The sequence below is a fragment of the Calonectris borealis genome, chromosome 3 (assembly GCF_964195595.1).
Source record: "Calonectris borealis chromosome 3, bCalBor7.hap1.2, whole genome shotgun sequence".
Classification (NCBI taxonomy): Eukaryota; Metazoa; Chordata; class Aves; order Procellariiformes; family Procellariidae; genus Calonectris; species Calonectris borealis.
In genome coordinates, this window is record NC_134314.1 from 24,650,936 (window position 1) to 24,672,285 (window position 21,350).

General features: G+C 38.7%; 1 protein-coding gene across 1 annotated transcript in view; it reads right to left on the reverse strand.

Annotated features, from left to right (window-relative positions):
* Positions 1-1,778: 1,778 nt before the first annotated feature.
* The window catches only part of CSMD1 (CUB and Sushi multiple domains 1), a 1,311,413-nt gene continuing 1,291,841 nt past the window's right edge, over positions 1,779-21,350 (reverse strand). Inside the window, exons 66-70 of the mRNA XM_075145187.1 lie at positions 18,893-19,054; positions 17,736-17,848; positions 16,909-16,996; positions 6,905-7,037; positions 1,779-1,938 (exon numbers count right to left, since the gene is read on the reverse strand). Coding sequence (XP_075001288.1) covers positions 1,779-1,938; positions 6,905-7,037; positions 16,909-16,996; positions 17,736-17,848; positions 18,893-19,054 — 656 coding nt within the window. The remainder of the gene's footprint in view (positions 1,939-6,904; positions 7,038-16,908; positions 16,997-17,735; positions 17,849-18,892; positions 19,055-21,350) is intronic.

Here is a 21,350-nt window from a genome sequence, read left to right on the forward strand (position 1 = left end):
ATGTAGAGTTGTTAAGCTGACCAAGGGTTACCTTCAAAATTTTCTTTGCGTTCTGCAACATTAGCTGAAAAACCTGTTATTGGGCTTACATTACCTTTTTGTTTTGTGTACAACAGCCAGACCTACACACATATGGAGTTCAGAAACATTTTTCTACAGTTTTTGATAGCAACTGGACATTAGGACAGTTTGAAATTCAGAAAACTAAAACAAAACAACAACAACAACGAAAAACAACCCTGAATTTTAAAGAAAAGCAAAGCAACTTTCCTGGTTTCTGAGCTCAACATGTATGACTAAAATCAGATTTTGCTTCATTATTTCCTGTAATTTCCTAATTTTAAAACTCAATTTAATTGCTCAATTTAATCTGCCTGATGGCATATTTTTGTTTGTTTGTTTTCATTCAATAAAACCTCTAATTCTAAGCAAATGTTAATGATTTACTCAACCATTCATATTTACAAATGTCAAACTTTCTCTGTCAAACTGTGTAAGTACAAAAGCAATAAGCAGGGTGTTTAAAAAATCTGAAAAGAAACAGAAAGCAAAGATAGTTGAATATTTCTCTTTGTTCAAAGTAGAAACTGAATGACAGCTTGTTATAAACAATTTGCACTGGGTTTACATATGCTACTGTAATGTGTTTTAGTTCCATGTAACATCAGAAAATGATGTCATATTACAGGAAAAAATGGAAAAAAATGCAAAAGGGAAGACTGTATTATGAGCACAGGCTCACAGGCGTTATGAGCTATCTAAAATAAATTACTATTCACATTTGTACATGGCAAGCAGCAATAGCTGCTAACCCCCCTGCTGTTAAATAGTATGATACTGACAATGGTGATTGGTGACTGATGTCAGAAGAAAACAATACTGGCAATGAAAATTTCTTTGAAATGGGCTCTTGTTTTGGCTGAAAGTCTTCAGTGACTTGTAATCATGTTTACAAAAAAATTTAGTCAAAAATTGACAAAAGAAATATTGTCCTCTATCGCACAAGATTTTAACTGGTGCTAAGAATGGGGGTCATAATTCAATATTCCAAGTAAATTTATTGTGGAATGTTTGCTTGGCAAAGAGTGACTGAATGTCTATATACAATGGACAATGTGTAGAAACCCTGTATATTTTTACCAATATCTTACTCAGTCATCCATAATACTCTAGTGCAAAAAAATTGTGCATTAACATTTTGCAATATAACGGCTGATTGGGAAATTGGCAAACTGCCCTATATATGAGATACACTGTAAGTTTCTTTAATTTTAGCAAGATTTCAATGGTAAAGCATTTGCAGGTGTATGCAACCTCAAGGAAGGTTGTCTTCTCCTTCAAGAGAGCTTTATTTCTTCAGAATATTCCTGGGGATAATCTGCGGTGCTATCATTTGTCACAGTACTCAAAGGATTTATCCAAGTGCCCAGAAGAATGCATTGAAAGGCATCCAGCCACAAACAAATATGAAAGTCTGAGGCATTAAATATGACAAATTGGCATGACTTGGCAGTCTTCCTTAAAGTGTGCCTTGATCTGAAGCAGATGCAGCCAGGCATTTTGATCCAACTTTAAGATGAAAAAAATATTCTTTGTCTGATCCCCAGAAGACTGACACGTTTTACCAGAAAATTTAGCTGCATGTAGGCTGACAGAAGATGTTAAAGATTACAGCAGCAAAGCCAAGAGAAGAAGGGAAACTGGTATATGGCACCAAAGGAATTACTGCTTGTCCATCAGAGGTATGGCTATGAATCAGTCATATTGGGCACTGAAGGCTATACCACTGTACAAACTGTGTTCAAAGTCGTATCAAACCTCACAGCCTTTGCTTCTGTGGGTTTTAAGTTTGTGTCATACATGGGATTTTCAAATGAAGCCTGTCCATTACTGTTTTCATGTCCAGCATACCCATTGTACTGTACTTTTGGTCTTGTTCTGGGAAAAAAAGACAGGAAGTTATCATTAGTAACCCTTAAAAATAAACATTCTACAATTATTGCAAGTTTTATCTATGATGTTTCCATCCTGTCTACACAAGTTGCATGACTGTGTCTAAAAGTGATAAAAGGAGATGCATAAAAGATGTTGCAGGGACTTAAAAAGTAAGCAAAATCTGTCTGGAAGTTATTTTTTGTAGCACAAAGAAAAGAAAACAAATTCCTAATGGGAAAACTGATGCTACAAAGCACACAGACAATGTAGGCAAAATACAGGTGTGCATTTTCCATTATAAAAATGTCAAAAGAATGACAACTTCATAGCTTGTTGTTAGTGTCAAAATTGGCAGCCAAAAGTAAAGCAATGTACAACAAAAGTACAAACAAAAGTAAAGTTGGAACTCATAACATTTATAATATTTTCTGTCAGTAGTAACAATTATGATATTTTCTGATGACGTTTTCAGTTTTAGTCTGACCATAAAAGAATTCTTACAGAGTGGAAACACTTATTCCAGCTTTACTAAATTAACACCTTACCAATTTCCAAATATATATCCTTGTTTTTCTAAAGTATTGATACTAATGTCAAGCATACAGTAGCATCTTTAATTGATGAATTTAATTTGATCACCATCAAGCATATTCTAATTGACTTTCCAGGAGATTTGGGATTTTATCCACACTAATTTTTACAGTATACCTAGGAGGGCAACTGGACCATCTGTGCAAATGTTCTGATGAAGATCAATACAAATTGTCAATTTAAAAGACTCGAATGGAGTAGATGACTAGGTATATATCGAAAAATGAGAATGAGTTGCTACTAATTCAAGCTTTCAATACCATCTTGGATTTTAGATGAGATAAACACCCACGGACTTTATTGACTTAAATGTTTTCGAGCAGAGATAGAGGAAATGGTTTAGTAATTCGCTACTATCAGCTATTCATTACCATTCTAGAGCAGGAAGTTAGCATTGCACCATTGAAGTGCTGTAACAGGTCTCCTGGATACTACTAAATCTAAGTCAGTGCAAAGTCAGCCAGCATAGCTTCAATCAGGCAACTCTCGCACTGACATAGCAAGTGTCCGGAATATGTTGCACTGTTAGTGGTAGTAACCTTCAGATAAGGGTCAGTAATTTCAGTTATTCCAGATAGATCTGCCATAGCATGCCGGCTTACCTCCATAAATATTTCCAGTAACAAACACTACTAAATACCTTGACAGAGATTTTAAATGTCCAAACATATGTAATCAGATTGATTAAATCCTAACTAATATTCACATAAATGTTGACATTTGAATATCAAAGGATACAAAGAATTATCTTTCAGTAACCAGTCTTCTATTTTGGATAGTGTTTTACCACCATGAAGAACATATCAAAACTTCGAGGATGTTCACATTTTTATGTAAAGTTCTGTTAGAACATATTAAGCCAATAATTACATGAAAAAATAAAACAGAATTGTGTAGACTTTCTGATATATCCAGTAAAATGATATCCTGTTATATTATATTTTCCTACTTTAACCTTAAATATCTTAGCATCTAAAAGTATCTAAACAAATACATAAAGGAGGTTTGGTATATAATTTTATACATGTAATTGAAATAGGGCAAGAAAGTCAACGAAGGGGTATGAAATATAGATGCTTGGTGCTTAATAAATGTAAAACAATTTAGAAAAGAGTCTCATGACAAAACTTCAGAAAAGGGTTCTTGAAAATCAAACTCTTTTTTAGAAAATTATTTTGTTTTGAATGGCAGACTACCCCTGGAAAGATGTTAGTAATGGAAATTGACAATTTACAAATAATTCTATTACTCATAAATATGTCTTTTTCTGCATATTTTCATTTTAGAAGTAACAAAACATGCTTAGAAATCTTAACTAGGAGCTTTCCTAAGTGTAAATAATTAAATATATTCTAATTTTGTTCAGAAAGACTGAGATGCTGTCTTCATTCCTGAAGCAATCCCTGTCTGTCAGATAAAAGGTACAGAAACTCTGTTAAAAAAGGTTTAACAACCCTGGTTCTAATTAGATGATATTTATCTGACATACGCACAGCAGAAACATCCATAGAATCATCCCCTAAGACGACCTTCAAATTCTCTGATATAGAAAGCCTCTAAGGGCATAACTACTATTGCATCATTGTGAAAATTTCATGTTGTTATTCTGGTCGTTAAGGTAATTTCAAGACAGTCCCTTAAAAGTCACAGATTCTGTTCTCTTTCCTTTGGAACATCCTTTGTTTTGAATAGAATAAAGGTGACCTCGAGTTACTTTACATCAGTAATCAACTTGTTAATTTTCTGATGACAATATGACACTCATAACCCCTCTAAAAACTGTGGTTTAATGGAAGAAATTGTTTGGAAATATAAAAAAGGAAGAATATTCTTTGAATTATTAAGTTATGAGTAACATCTCCTTTTTAAAGTACCTAATGCATTTAAATAAGATTAAGGTAGGCAGAACCGCAATGCTGCAGTACCACAAACATTGGGATTTTGACACTGTCTCCCACGGCATTCTCCTAGAGAAGCTGGCGGTTCACGGCTTAGACAGGTGCACTCTTCGCTGGGTAAAAAACTGGCTGGATGGCCGAGCCCAGAGAGTTGTAGTGAATGGAGTTAAATCCAGATGGCGGCTGGTCACGAGTGGTGTTCCCCAGGGCTCAGTTTTGGGGCAGGTCTTGTTCAATATCTTTATCAATGATCTGGACGAGGGCATTGAGTGCTCCCTCAGTAAGTTTGCAGACGACACCAAGTTGGGTGGGAGTGTTGATCTGCTCGAGGGTAGGAAGGCTCTGCAGATGGACCTGGACAGGCTGGATCGATGGGCTAAGGCCAATGTATGAGGTTCAACAAGGCCAAGTGCCAGGTCCTGCACTTGGGCCACAACAACCCCAGGCAACACTACAGGCTTGGGGAAGAGTGGCTGGAAAGCTGCCCAAAGGAAAAGGACCTGGGGGTGCTGATTGACAGCCGGCTGAACATGAGCCGGCAGTGTGCCCAGGTGGCCAAGAAGGCCAACGGCATCCTGGCCTGTATCAGAAATCGTGTGGCCAGCAGGAGTAGGGAAGTGATCGTGCCCCTGTACTCGGCACTGGTGAGGCCGCACCTCGAATCCTGTGTTCAGTTTTGGGCCCCTCACTACAAGACAGACATGGAGGTGCTGGAGCGTGTCCAGAGAAGGGCAACAAAGCTGGTGAAGGGCCTGGAGCACAAGTCTTATGAGGAGCGGCTGAGGGAACTGGGACTGTTTAGCCTGGAGAAGAGGAGGCTGAGGGGACACCTCATCGCGCTCTACAACTACCTGAAAGGAGGTTGTAGTGAGGTGGGGGTCAGTCTCTTCTGCCAAATAACTAGCAACAGGATGAGAGGAAATGACCTCAAGTTGCACCAAGGGAGGTTTAGATTGGACATTAGGAAAAATTTCTTTACTGAAAGAGTGGTCAAACCTTTGAACAAGCTGCCCAGGGAAGTGGTGGAGTCACCATCCCTGGAAATATTTAAAAGATGTGTAGATGAGGTGCTTAGGGACACGGTTTAGTGGGCATGGTGGTGTTGGGTTGATGGTTGGACTCGATGATCTTAGAGGTCTTTTCCAACCTTAATGATTCTATGATTCTATGATTACAGCTGCTCGTCTGAAGACTAAGTTTTATATCTCTTAAATATATATTTATAATAAATAGAAAACAGAATCTCCTCTGCTTATGTAGGACATAACAAACTTCATAGAATAAACTATAAAATGTAACCCTATGTCACAATACAGTTTCATTATTTTTTTCTTAGAGTTTCCCTCCTCTTTCTAAGAGCAAAGGGACAGCAATATTCCCTTTACATTCCATCTCTTCACCCAGTCTGAATGCCTGTGCTTTCATGCTGCTGTTTAGTTTCCCCCCATTGCAGAACAGGAGCTATCTGAGAATGCAGATCTGTAGGCATCAGAAAGGCATCTTACAATAACATGTTCTGAGGCAGTTCACAGCTCTTTCTGAGCAGTCTTTTCAACAAAAGGCTATATTACATTTCAGAACATGTATCGTTTTAACTGGAGTTCACAAGTTCAAGTCCCACTGCAATTTCATTTTCCCAAATCATTTAATGCTGAGGTAGGTAGACAGTCCAGTCCATCACAGGGCAATGGTGGACTTCAGTTTGCAGTTTGTCTATGTAATTTCTTACAATCACAAAATACTCTTGGTATCCTGTTATAGAATAAAAGTTTTAAAAGCGTGTTATTAAAAATCAGCATTTCTGTAAAACATCATTTTGCAAACTGCAAATAACACAAGGAGGCCAGAGAGTATTGTAGCTCAATACAAAAAAAATAAGAATTGTTCCTGAAAGCTCTGGCCAAATAGCACTCAGAAGGAACAAATGTTCAAAAGATACAGAGATATCAGCTTTTAAACCAAATTTCAGACAAGATGGTTGGATTTATTCTGTTATCTAATGACATATAAAAGTTTCATATGAGCTGAAGTGATGCCAATTCTAGTAGTATCCACTAGCTTATTCAGCATGTACTGTAAGTAGTCTCATTATGGGCTTTTCCCTTGTGGGATTTATGGATTTTGCAGATTGTATAATAAATACTCGTAAGCATTTTGAAAGCAGCAGCATACATTCAATTTAATAAAGCATTAAAATGAAAGAATAAAACATGTGACCTGAGATTTCAATCTGATTCAGCCTAACGAACCAAGAAGGTTTATAGGTCTTTACTCCTTAACACAGTGACTCATTTTTTAAATTGTTCACCATTAAGAACTGCCCTGCCCTGAACCCCTTCTTGGGAATACTTAGAAATATTTGTCTTTCTAGAGTAAAGATATTCTTGAAAGCTTTAGCATTGTGTTCTTTAGTTACACTTACCTATCAAAATTAAAACAAAAAGCTTATTAAGTTACTGAATAAATAACATTTACAATACCTGTGTTTGTAGAGGTAAAATGCAAACCCTGATAATATTAGAGCAAAGAATGGTACCAGGATGGCAGCTGCAACAGAACTGCTGTTTGTACCGTAATAGTGATTTGAAAGGTCTGTGTCTGCACTTAAAGGACCTGAAATGAAACAAAAAGGGCAGAAATAAAATTCCCAGGTTTTCTATCTCACAGTTCTCTTTTTATTCAAGAATGAAAGAAAATGGTGTCTTGATAAAATGATTCTATTTAAAAACATGAAATAAATAGCATGGAGTATCATAACATAAATCTTGTTAATACCACTTATTAATACCAATCAATAAGTATCAAAATTATTTGAAAACATATTCAGCAAGTAAAATAACTATGAACTACACCCCTCATGAGTCACTACTTGAATAAAATTAAGCCATTTACCTTCTACAAAAAAAAAATTGTTAATACTGCTAAAAGTATTCTATGCTTGCAGCCTGAATATTCAGCAGAGAAACAACAAGAAATGCAAGACCACATCAGACATGGAAAAGGAAGAGGACTGAAGTAACTGCAATAAACCACAATGGTTCTGCTCGGCTCAATAGCACTCCTAAGTCTGTGCACTTTTGTGCATGTCCTGGCTGCTTTACAACCCCCTTTTAGGGGTGAGACATGAGCATGTTTTAAAGCCTGTGGCAACTGCGTTTGCACTGGGATAAAACTGAGGTGCAGAGAATGCAAAGGTGGTCGCCTGTGGCATGGCCTCAGTGGGTTCCTGTTGTCGACAAGCAGATAACCAGGACTGTAAGGCATTTTGTGGAACACATTTTTCCATCAGTATAAAAAGAGACGTTGTTAAATTGATTAAATAGGTGGTCAACTTGACAATTCAAATTGTGGAGGATGAAAAATAATTTTATAGTGAAAAAAACAGAAAATTTTTATGGAAAAACCCCATATATTTTGAGAGCCAACTCTTTGTTGCCTGTTTGAACTCACAGCTCTTCAGAAAGAAGCCTGTCACTTGAACAGGAGGGCAGCAGAGACAACGCCTGTGTGCGCTGTGACCAGGTGGATGATCTGCTCAGCCTGGTGGCAGAGCTGAAGGAGGAAGTGGAGAGGTTAAGGAGTATCAGGGAGTGTGAGAGGCAGATAGATTGGTGGAGCCGCACCCTACCATCCCTGAGGCAAGGGCAGCACATGGAGGCTCCACAAGAAGCAGAAGATCCCCTGCCCTCTTGCCACCAGGCAGGAGGGGACCTAGGAGATGGGGGGGAAATGGACACAGGTCCCTGCTCGGGGCGCCAGGTGAATCCCCACCCAGCCTCCCTCACCCCAACCTTCCCAGTTGCCCTTACACAACAGATACGGGGCTCTGGAACTTGAGGGCCAGACAAATGAGGATGCAGATGAAGGCCCATCCAGGGGGTTGCCCGAGGCGAGTCAGTCAGCCCCACGCATTACGACTGCCTCCGCTAAGAAAAAAAGGAGGGTAATTCTCATAGGTGATTCCCTTCTGAGGGGGACGGAGGGCCCAATATGCCGGCCAGACCCATCCCACAGGGAAGTCTGCTGCCTCCCTGGAGCCCGGGTTAAGGACATTAATAGGATGCTCCCTGGTCTGGTACAGGCCTCCGATTACTACCCACTGTTGGTTATACAGGCTGGCAGTGAGGAGGTTGCAGAGAGAAGTCCCGAAGGGATCAAAAAGGACTTCAGGGCACTGGGGCGACTGGTGGGAGGATCGGGAGCAGAGGTAGTGTTTTCCTCGATCCCTTCGGTGGCAGGGAAGAATACTGAAGGGAACAGGAAAACTCATCGGATCAACACGTGGCTTAGGGGCTGGTGCCATCGGCGGAATTTTGGCTTCTTTGATCATGGGGAGGATTGCACGGCACCGGGCCTGCTAGGGACAGACAGAGTTCAGCTGTCTCACGGGCGGAAAAGGATTCTCGTGTATGAGTTGGCGGGGCTCATCGAGAGGGCTTTAAAATAAGCTTGAAGGGGGAAGGGGATAAAACCAGGCTCACTAGAGAAGAGCCTAGGGACCGCACGCCAATGTCGGGGGAGAAATCGGCAGCCCAGCTTAAGTACACCTACACCAATGCACGCAGTGTGGGCGGCAAACAGGAGGAGCTGGAAGCCATTGTGCAGCAGGATAGCTATGACTTAGTCGCCATCACGGAAACATGGTGGGATGAGTCTCACCATTGGAGTGCTGCAATGGATGGCTATAAGCTCTTCAGAAGGGACAGGCGAGGAAGGAGAGGCGGTGGGGTAGCCCTGTATGTTAGGGAGTACTTTGACTGTCTGGAGCTCAATGGTAGTGATGATGAGGTCGAGTGCTTGTGGGTAAGGATGAGGAGGAAGGCCAACAAGGCAGATATCCTGCTGGGAGTCTGTTATAGACCACCTAGTCAGAATGAGGAGGCAGACGTAATATTCTACCAGAGGATGGCAGAAGTCTCACAGCCCTTGTGTTCGTGGGGGATTTCTGCTGGATGTCTGCTGGAAATACAACATGGCAGAGAGGAAACAGTTGAGGAGGTTCCTGGAGTGTGTGGAATATAACTGCCTGACACAGCTGGTAAGTGAGCCTACCAGGGGAGATGCCTCGCTTGACCTGCTGTTCACAAACAGAGGAGGATTGGTGGGAGATGTGGTGATCGGAGGCCGTCTTAGGCTTACCGACCATGAAATGATAGAATTCTCGATACTTGGTGAAATAAGGAAGGGGGCCAGCAAAACCGCTACCATGGACTTCCGGAGGGCGGACTTTGGCCTGCTCAGGACACTGGGTGACAGTCCTGAAGGGCAAAGGGGTGCAGGAAGGCTGGACGTTCTTCAGGAAGGAAATCTTAAAGGCACAGGAGTGGGCTGTCCCCATGTGCCGCAAGAAGAAGAAGCGGGGAAGACGACCGGCCTGGCTGAACGGGGAGCTCTGGCTGGGACTCAGGAAAAAAAGGAGAGTTTACCACCTTTGGAAGAAGGGGCAGGCAACTCAAGAAGAGTACAGGGATCTCGTTAGGTCGTGCAGAGAGGAAATTAGAAATGCAAAAGCCCAGCTAGAACTCAACCTGGCCACTGTCGTGAGAGACAACAAAAAATGTTTTTACAAGTATGTTAATGTCAAAAGGAGAGCCAAGGAGAATCTCCATCCTTTATTGGATGCGGGGGGGAACGTTGCCACCAAGGACGAGGATAAGGCTGAGGTACTTAATGCCTTCTTTGCCTCAGTCTTTAATAGTCAGAGCAGTTATGCTCAAGGTACTCAGCCCCCTGAGCTGGAAGACAGGGACGGCGAGCAGGATAAACCCCCCATAATCCCAGAGGAAGCAGTTAACGACCTGCTATGCCACCTGGACACTCACAAGTATATGGGGCCGGATGGGATCCACCCGAGGGTACTGAGGGGGCTGGTGGAGGAGCTTGCCAAGCCACTCTCTATCATTTACCAGCAGTCCTGGTTAACAGGGGAGGTCCCGGACGACTGGATGCTTGCCAATGTGATGCCCATCTACAAGAAGGGCTGGAAGGAGGATCCGGGGAACTACAGGCCGGTCAGTCTGACCTCGGTGCCGGGGAAGATCATGGAGCGGTTGGTTTTGAGGGCGCTCACGAGCCATGCGCGGGACAACCACGGGATCAGGCCCAGCCAGCATGGGTTCATGGAAGGCAGGTCCTGCTTGACCAACCTGATCTCCTTCTATGACCAGGTGACGCACCTAGTGGATGAGGGAAAGGCTGTGGATGTGGTCTACCTGGACTTGAGTAAAGCCTTTGACACTGTCTCACACAGCATCCTCCTAGAGAAGCTGGCGGCTCACGGCTTAGACAGGTACACTCTTCGCTGGGTAAAAAACTGGCTGGATGGCCGAGCCCAGAGAGTTGTGGTGAATGGAGCTAAATCCAGTTAGCAGCCAGTCATGAGCGGCGTTCCCCAGAGCTCAGTACTGGGGCCGGTCCTGTTCAATATCTTTATCAACGATCTGGATGAGGGGATCGAGTGCTCTCCCAGTAAGTTTGCAGACGACACCAAGCTGGGTGGGAGTGTTGATCTGCTGGAGGGTAGGAAGGCTCTGCAGATGGACCTGGACAGGCTGGATCGATGGGCTAAGGCCAATTGTATGAGGTTCAACAAGGCCAAGTGCCAGGTCCTGCACTTGGGCCACAACAACCCCATGCAATGCTACAGGCTTGGGGAAGAGTGGCTGGAAAGCTGTCCAGAGGAAAAGGACCTGGGGGTGCTGATTGACAGCCGGCTGAACATGAGCCGGCAGTGTGCCCAGGTGGCCAAGAAGGCCAATGGCACCCTGGCTTGTATCAGACATAGTGTGGCCAGCAGGAGTAGGGAGGTGATCGTGCCCCTGTACTCGGCACTGGTGAGGCCGCATCTTGAATCCTGTGTTCAGTTTTGGGCCCCTCACTGCAAGAAGGACATGGAGGTGCTGGAGCGTGTCCAGAGAAGGGCAACGAAGCTGGTGAAGGGCCTGGAGCACAAGTCTTATGAGGAGCAGCTAAGGGAACTGGGACTGTTTAGCCTGGAGAAGAGGAGGCTGAGGGGAGACATCATTGTGCTCTACAACTACCTGAAAGGAGGTTGTAGCGAGGTGGGTGTTGGTCTCTTCTGCCAAGTAACTAGAGATAGGACGAGAGGAAAAGGCCTCAAGGTGCGCCAAGGGAGGTTTAGATTGGGCATTAGGAAAAATTTCTTTACTGAAAGAGTGGTCAGGATTAGGCTGCCCAGGGCAGTGGTTGAGTCACCATCCCTGGAAGTATTTAAAAGACGTGTAGATGAGGCACTTAAGGACATGGTGTAGTGGGCATGGTAGTGTTGGGTTGACAGTTGGACTTGATGACCTTAGAGGTCTTTTCCAACCTTAATGATTCTATGATTCTATGATTGTATATAGATCCTATCCAAGGAGGAGAGACCAGGACAGAGGGAAAGTACAGTGAGGATGGGGCTGGGACAGATATCTGGTCTTGCTATTCTGCGATATTTTTGCTGATGATAGTAGAGAAAAATAGGAGACACTGGTGTTTACTACTCAGAAATGCTCCAACCCACCAGTACACACTGTCTCAAACACCACGACTCCCTCATATTGGCAACAGCAATAGTCAGTCTTTTTAAGACTCTGGAACAGACCAGTTATATAGTAGTCACAGCCATTGCACTGCTTTCAGCAGTCTACTAAAATATCTAAATAAGTTCCAAAACTGAGAAAGAAGCAAACAATTCTCCTATGATTTCTTGCAGTTCAAGCTCAAGCAAAAGGGCAATGAAATAAGTTTTTGTTCTGTTAGATATTTTTAAAGCTTAGATGTTTCAATTGCTAATATTATAATACATTTTGTGCACTTCATTTTACAAAATGTATTAAATTCTAAGAAATAATTATATTCCCTTTAAAATGTAGACAGCCCCCCTAGGAATTTCAGAATTGCCAGATTTGATCATTAAACATGACAAAATACTGTACTGCAATGTTTTTCACTGCCTTAATCTTCTGTCACATTTCAGACTTCTGTATATTTCTCTGCAGAACTGGTGAAGGCAAACCTTTTCAAATTAATAAACCTACTACTGTGGTAGTTGGGATCATAAGCTTTATCACACTACTGTGGAGTATCTTAATTAACGTTGAACTGGTTTAAAGTAGAACCAGTGTATTATAAAAAACTTTGGACTTCAGTAATCCAACATTTGCCCCAACACTCAAGGTGTGGAATGCCTGTTGGCATAATTTTATGTATTTGTATTGTATTGCACAGGTACTGGACATTCTCTAACCAATCTAAATTAAAGACAGATAGAATCAAGTAGTAACCACAGTTAAGAAAAGTTTAAGAAATGTTAATTTAAATGCTCCTTTGAATTTTTATTGATTAGAAGAAGTTATAGAAGTTAAAAAAACTGCATGCAGTTATCACTGTCTTCATCTTTTAGTATCACAATCCCCAGCTGTTTTTCCAATTAGTTGGACTAATTAATAAAAAATATGGTAATGATCAAATTCATTGTAGTCAGTTTATATCAGCAAAAACCTGGAATTAATATTCTAACTCTTATTTAAAATTTTAACCAAGTACTGAAACAAACAGAAATATGTATGATCAACGAGCTCTTAATTTATATCTCAAAGCTATTATCATGGCACATATGATAGATACATTTTAATGTATAAGTAGCAAAAAATTATAAAATATCTAATCAGAATTCAGCTGAAAGAACACAGTAGTCTGAAATTCATAATAAGCAATTCTTGGTATGAAAATCTGGCATGGAATATTTTAAAGTTAATTTAAATTTTATATACACTTTTTTGTGTAACTGAACATTTAAAACTAGGCACAAACTTACATTTAGATAAGTTCTTTTTAAGTTATCTCTGATAACTGACACGTATTTAATACTTAGTACTCAAAACTCCTGTTGGAGGTCATTGAATATTCTATATCTCTCTGGTATCAGTAGAGCATGGCTCAGTTTTACTAAGAGAACTGCTGAAGTGGGAGAAAGTGTGACAGCAAAAGCCATGCAAGATAAGAAAAGTAGAATTACAGGTAGAAGAGTAATTTCTGAGACAAAGATGGTAAGCAGCTTAAGGATTTAAGAGAAAAAATACCAACACAGAAAGCAAGTCAGCGGCTTCCAAGGAGCAACAGAAGCTGGACCTTCTTCACCTGACTGATAACTGCTGGATAGAAAAGACTCTTTAGGCACCTCACTGGGTATGAGGAGTGTATTAATATATAGTCTCATATCTCATTAGTCCTAGGTATCTATTTGTGCATTAGCACAACCATTTTGTACTCTGAAGCTGTGAGTATCCTATTTAGATGTAGAGTTTTTTCATGAATGATGAAAGTTGTGCGAAATGATCTGGAGAGGAAAGATGACACCTTTATAGAGTGAAATTTAAAATTCACATGTCTCGTGATGTTCAATGCTTTTAAGAGTTTATCAATTTCAAGAAATGAACATGTATTTCACAGCCATTGATCTAATATATCACAGATGCAAATTAATTATTCCTATTTCATATTTCTTGTCAATGTTTGTTATCTCAATCTAGACAAGTTAAAAAAGTACTTTGAAGAAAAAAAAGGAAAGAGAAGTGGGTCATTGTATTTCCCCAGAGGAAATAAATATAGGAAAATAATAATTTGCTGAAGTAAGTTTCTCTTTGCACAAAGCCACCTTTTCATACAATTTTAAAGGACAGTCCAGATTGGAATGAACAAGGCCAAGATTTTAGAATAAGCATCTTCTAGAACTGTAGTGGTGAGGCACAGGCACTCAGCAATTACAGAAACTGAACCTAGCCGCAGACTTGCAGCCTTTAGAGACCAACTTATTAAAACATAACAAAACAAACAAAAAGCCCCCAGCAACGACTGATTACTTGGCAAAACAGGTTAAATAATTTGGTGTTGCAAATTGGGCCCTTTAAGCAGGCTCAGATACAGTTCTAATTCTTTTGACAGATCAATAATAGAGATCCCTTTGCCCTTTGGGTTATTCTCTAAGGCTACAAGCAAACAGATTTGCTTCTGAAAGAGGATAAACGGTACTTAGAAACAGAAGTTCTTTCTGTTTTCATGTCATTAAGTTCCAAAACTAGGCATATCCACTGAGCCTGGTCTTTCTCTAGTATTGTGTGACAGGGAATTCTTCATCAAATAGATTGGTCTTTCACACTCAAGCAAGTATTTCTCAATAAATACTGTTCTTTGAAGTATGCTTGCAGGTGAAGAATTTCATATTATATTATGTATGCACCAGTGCATGCATAGTTTATGCATACTTCTGGCTTAGTGTAAAGGCAGCAAATAATTTAATTTCCTGAAGAAACAGAAATATGTTAAGTCTTCAGCTGGAGGACATATAAGATCATTACCTCAGCAGAATATTAATGAACAGAATAGATTTAAAAAACAAAGCAAGTTATCCTCGAATATGAAAGGGTATGGACAAATATTATGACCTGAGTTGGCTGGAAATTTGCTGTTTCCTTTTAGCTGTAGGTTCTTCAATAGAGAACAAGCAACCTGTATAAAATCAGTGCCTATTTAGCAATCACACAAAGAAATCTTCTAAAAGAGACAGTATCTGCATTTGTAGTAAGCTCTCTGCTGAGATGTCAAAGCTGAAGACGAGAGGCCCTCAGCCTAGGAATGCATGTGTAACTTGGACACTTTGGCTCCTCACTAGCCTTGGCAATATACAAACTGAGCTCTCATATTGCAACTCTAAACAGTGATGCGGACAATGTTTTCCACTACCGTAGAATACATCCACTGCAGAATGCTATAACTGTTGAATTGTCATTCTGCCTGTTCTTCATTTATCCCCATGAGTTATTAATTTGACTGCTAAAACACATGGATCCAAACTTTTATTAGGTATCTGGCAAATCATGGATATCTTTTTTGGCCTGACTTAAGAAAAAAAACCACAAATACACACACACCCCCCAAACAAAAGCAACAAACCATACTCTCACTGTTTTGAGATATCAAAGGCGTCTAAATAAGACAAGTATTTGAACAAATCTTGATGCTCTACTTTTATAGTGTGCTTGTTAAAATCAGAAAAAAAAAAGCAGCGTAGATATTACAGTGGTAAGGATTACACAAAAGTACAGGCAGACAAATAATCTGTCTCACACAAGAGTTTACTCTCAAGACTGAGATTGTATTCATCTTCAGTAATTGGCAGTTCTTAGGCTGAGACTCTGAAGAGTAAGGTTTTCACCCCTTGTGACTAAATATATATAGCAATTTGAGAAGTGGCCAAGATGAGCAAATCCATAGGATAACTGCTATTACAGCAATTAATAGAGCAAAGAAATACAAGGAAGATTTGGCAGAACTTTAAAGGGCGTTGGGTACAGCACCAATGAAGTTAATGGAACCAAAGCAATTTATAAAACGTAGATACAGTCTGCTGTAGATATATTGGCTAGGCTGTCTCCTCCTCCCAGCCCTGTATTTTGCTGTATATATTACTGTCCTGGTTTCGGCTGGGATAGGGTTAAATTTCTTCCTAGTACTGTGTTTTGGATTTAGTACGAGGAGAATGTTGATAACACACTGATGTTTTCAGTGGTTGCTAAGTGCCCTCCTAGTCCAAGGACAGCTCCCGTGCCTACTGACTGAGCTAGGTACACAAGATGGGAGGGAACATAATCAGGACAGCCAGCCCAGCTGGCTAATGGGGTATTCCCTTCCGATTCTCTCCCCGTCCCACTGGGGGGGCGGGGGGAGTGAGCGAGCGGCTGCGTGGTATTTGGCTGTCTGCCAGATTAAACCACGACAATACTGTGCTTTGACCGCTCTGCAGTAGTTCCAGGATCAGGAAATGCAGATGTCTACATATTTGCCAAAACTATTTTATGACTCAATATTTCATGAGTAAATGTTTTATTAGGTTTCATGACAAAGTTATTTTATGAGTAAAATAACTAGTTTTTCACCAGCTGCTGGAGCACTTGAATCCAGAGCTGTAATATGTACCTCAGTCACTCATTTCATATTTTTGACAGCAAAGTAGAATTCTATCTAAATACATATACATTCAGAAAACATTCACTAGCAACAAGCACTTTCCAAATGATACTCTTAAAATCAGTATTGATTCTGTCCTTTTAATTTCTTATATGATTCTGACTGCAATTTATACATTTGAGCAGAAAATATCTTTGCATTGCATGACGCCCCTGTTACTCTCAAAAAGACATTCACAGAAAAACAAGCAGTTGCAACGGCGTTCTCTTTAAGAGTATCCTGTAGTCATCTTATTAAGTTGCTATACTAAAAAACAAGAGATAATAACATATTAAGCAGAGTTAAATTGGGATTTGAACTGTATATTTCAAATATGCATATTTCACTATATTTTTTATAATAGTAATGGCATGAAATAAACATGCTTATTTCAGCTAGATAGCTGAGTCATTTGTTGAATTCACTCTTCCAAGACCCAAAAAGATTATACAAGTTAAAGTTCTATGAATGAATTTACCTTGTCTTTGGAGCATAAATTTTCCAAAATCTTTTCCATGTATGTCACCTTGATAGGTAAAAACACCTCTTTCAAGCCCTGATGATACCTAGAATATGTTGAAACAGAAAAAAGATTTCTGAAACAAATAGATAAGAATGTTTAGCCATTTGTTTTTCTGACTTTGAGTAGATATATGGAGCCCAGATTTTCACTTTTATCCTTTAAAATATTAGTGAACTCTCCATGCTTATACAATATTTATCATTTTAAGTTTGCAACAGCATTAAGCAAAGTTTCAAAATAACACCTGGAGTGACTTTAAAACTTCTGATGTATATTGCTGAGTTTTAAAGTTCTTCAACTGGTGTACATGTAATTGAATTAGTATATGGATATAGAAGTCCACTGAATTGTCAGATTTTAAATTGTTTTCCATAGAAAGCATCATGAGGCACAAAGGAGAACTGAAAAGAGTAAAATCTCTTTTTCTTCAAGATTAAATGTAATTTTTTTACAGTGAACTATTTACCAAACCAAAAAAAGGACAGTATTTCTAAAGGTAAAATTCCCACTCTTGTCTAAGAAAACAAGGAAAAAACATGGCAAAAGATGCTGATTCACTCCACCTTCTCCTTAGTAAACTAAAAATTCTAATGTGAGTGTGGCAGATAGCAGTTTGTGTACAGATTTTTGAAAGAAAAATAATGTGATCTTTACACTGACATCTAGAGTGCTATATCCCGTTATTTGTAATATAAAAAGTTGGATAGAGTTATACAGGAAATCACAAAGTACTTCAAACTTTAAACTCAGCAAGCTTTATCCACAGCAGTCTGGTTACTTACATAACCATCTAATGCCCAGTTGTCGTTCTCAAACTTGCTTACAAAAATGTCACTAGGTCCTTTAATCTGAAAAACTTTCAACAGCAAATGGGCTTCTTCTTTCTTGTAAACACCTATTAACATAAAGGAGGTAACACATGCCTTTTATATAATTTTTCAATCAGTTTGTTCAAATATCCTTTCAAAGCTAAGTATATTGCTTTACAACTAAAATATTTTGTAGAAAACATTCTGTAATAACAGAATTTTATATCTTGGAAAAAACAAGATTTAAAGTACTATAATAATAGGATATTATTTTAATGATCTTTTGCCCACATCGTATTTGATAACAGGATGCAAAGATGGGTTTGTACTGTTCAGTTTTATACATAAATGGGCAAGAATATTTTTCTTTTCATACAGTATTTCAATGATTCTGAATACAGATAGAATTCCTTGCCTGGAATTTCCTTGAATTGGAAAAAATTGGATTTTACTTACATCACAACAGTATGTTGCTATAGTAAATATTGAAAGTGCAGTGAAAGAAAATTTGTTATTTGGCAGCCAATTACTGAAATTCTCTCTGAACTCGTGATCTTAAAAGGCACTGATAGCTGATAATGCTTTTTTCAAATATAGCTGTGATCAGAGGCTAAATCAGAACTTCACAGTCAGATTTGCAGAAAGGAATGCATGATGTTGATTAAAAGGTATGCATAATTTACTAAGCTATTTAATTATCTGTACTTATTTTACGTTTTGCCATTATCAAGACCGTGTTGTTTTAAAGCAGATATTAATGACTATTGAATAATGGAGCTTTTCAATGGTACAGTTCTTAAAATGCCTATATACACTTTGTCTGCCACTTCAATATTATCTGTGAGTTCAACACATCAATACTATCCAACAGTCTGAGATAAAAAAAACCCTACCTCAATATTTATTTTAAATGTAACCGGAAAAATAGATGGGTGACCACATATAAATTGGTTGAATTCTGTGCAGACCATTGCATTAGGACCTTTCCTTTTGCAAAATAAGCAGAAAAAGATTTTTAGTAAAAACATAAAGTTTTTCTTTTATTTTGTATTTGGCAGAAAATACAACAAAACAGAACAGATGAAAAAAATTAAAAGAACAGCTTTTTTAACACCAAATTCTGAACCTACCTGATAGTTTGAGTTGTATGTTGGATGCCTCAATGAATGTGGCATTCACTTTGCTGCTTGTAGTATTGAACCAGTCAACAGTGAGAGTAGCAGGCTGTCTTTTTCCTAAATATTCATAAAACCCTTTCCACAGTGAATTTATAAAAAACACGTCTGAGGGAACTAAACAGAAGTGGGCAAAAAAGAAACAAAGAAAGGAGTAAACAAAGCAGCAATCTTTCTGGCCATACTTATGTTCTTCATTTTTTCTGTTACAGCATCAATCCTCTGTTCTAAGGAGTGTTACAGTAAAAATTTTACAACAGTAAAGACAATATATCTAATGACCTTTCCACACAATAGCCTGTAATGGACTATACCTGTCCATTACAATATATGTTCTTAAATAACCTCACACTTCATAATGCTTCACATTGTGCTTCAGTGAATGTCCCCAAGACTATGAAAAATAATGGACTCTTCCCCTAAATCCCAGTAGCTTTAAGGTATGATGAAAAAAAGGAGAATAATATTCTGAAGTCAAGAATTCCTGGAAGGAGACACTGTCTTAGGCTATGCCTTTTGTTTCATGAAAGAAGCATGTGTGTGATTTTCAACTGATTATCAACTGAATATTCAACTGAATTCACTGAATTCCAGATACTGTATAGCACAAGTTTTTTATCCGTCATTTTTAGACTCCACATCTTTTCTGCATACAATATTACTGCACCTGTGAACAGTGAAGTTACCAGAGCAGGGAACATTTTTGGTTTAAAATAAAGGTCTGTTTCTCAGAAACTGCAGTTTGAATAATCTGAAGTAAAAAACCTATAAAATGAAGCATGAATTATAGGAAGAAGTATATGTATTTGGGTCATTTACTTGATGTTATTAGTATTTTTCCTCTATATAAAAAAATTAATTATTTGCAGGTCATTAAATGTTGTATCTTAAATATTTGGCTAAATTGCTGACAGAGTAGAAAAACTCTCTCTTATTCAACAGTATCTGCAATATTAATATTAATTTAAAATGAAACACAGAAGAGAAAAAAAATTCTTAGGAGAAGATTTTATGTCAGAAACATTTACAGGGTGCTACATGTCTTGAACATTCATTTCCCCCCTACACATTGCTATATTTCTCCCATATACTTTGCTGTTATATATATTTCTTCCATATACTTTGCTGTTATAAAATCTGGGGAAGACTTTCTTCAAATATGATGGTTAAGTTAAACAAACAGTTAAGTTGGCCAAAAGAAACCAACCCTCCTGCTGGCCAGGAAGCATCCAGTGTTTCCTGGCAACTTCTGACAAGTGAAAATAGACATTTTTCCACTTAGTTCTAAGCTTTTTCTAGCATTCTACATTCTAGCATTTCTACAATTTGAGAAGTAAAGCTTTAAGAATCAAAATAAAACTTCATAAAAAGAACTGTTTATCCAATCACATGATATCTTGACAAAATGACAGCCCTAGCAACTATTAAAATTCACCCTTACTATCCATGACCACTACAAATGATACTTGCCAAATAGCTAAAGACTGATATTTGAAGTGTTTCATACTCTTCTAACTAGACTCTTAAAATAAATTGTTGGATTTTTTGCATTTTATCAAACTCTGAGCATGTATAAAGGCAGCTGTCTATACTGAAGGAAATTTATCAGTGTAGATATCTTATGTATCCATTTTGAATAAATTCCATGGATATTTCCTCTCCACATAATCACTGATTGCAAAAATGAATCAAAAAGAAACCCAGGTCAATAATACCATATATTTCTAACAAAACACACTGACAGGCAGTACATCTGAGAATCTGATGACTGATTAGCTGTTGACTGTCTCTTAATCATATTACTACACTTCCTAGTATGCATTTCATAAAGAGGAAGGATAATAACTTCTTCAGTACCTTTTGCTTTCAAATTGGGCAAAAGCCACAAGCAAATGTCCAAGCTTAATGTGGCATGATTTGAAAAGATCTTTAGTATGTTGTCTGTACCACCACTGGATTCCAAGTGAGTGGAGAGACACTATATGTCTTTGATTACAACAGCTTCAAAGAATCTTAAGTGCTCCCTTTCCAAAGCAAAATTCAGTGCAGGACTGGAGCTTTAGACACGGTAACCTCAACTTAATATTAAAAATCTGAAGCATTACATTTCAATTGGTATCTCACAGCCCTTAGAATTCATATATTTTGTGCAAATATATGAATTCTGTAAAGGGTCTTTCAGACTCTTTTTCCTACATATTTCTCATTTTTTTGCTACAATATTGACAGTACATTCGAAATACAGTAAATTTGAAACCTGCATTTTAAAAATACCTTAAAATTATTTTTATTTGTCTTTGCGTTTAATTAAAATTGTGAGTCTGAAGTTATTCTCATGAAGGTGAACATCTAGTATTACTAGTATGAACCTCACAGGTACTATATAAGACTTCTATAAAGGAGCAGACGGCAT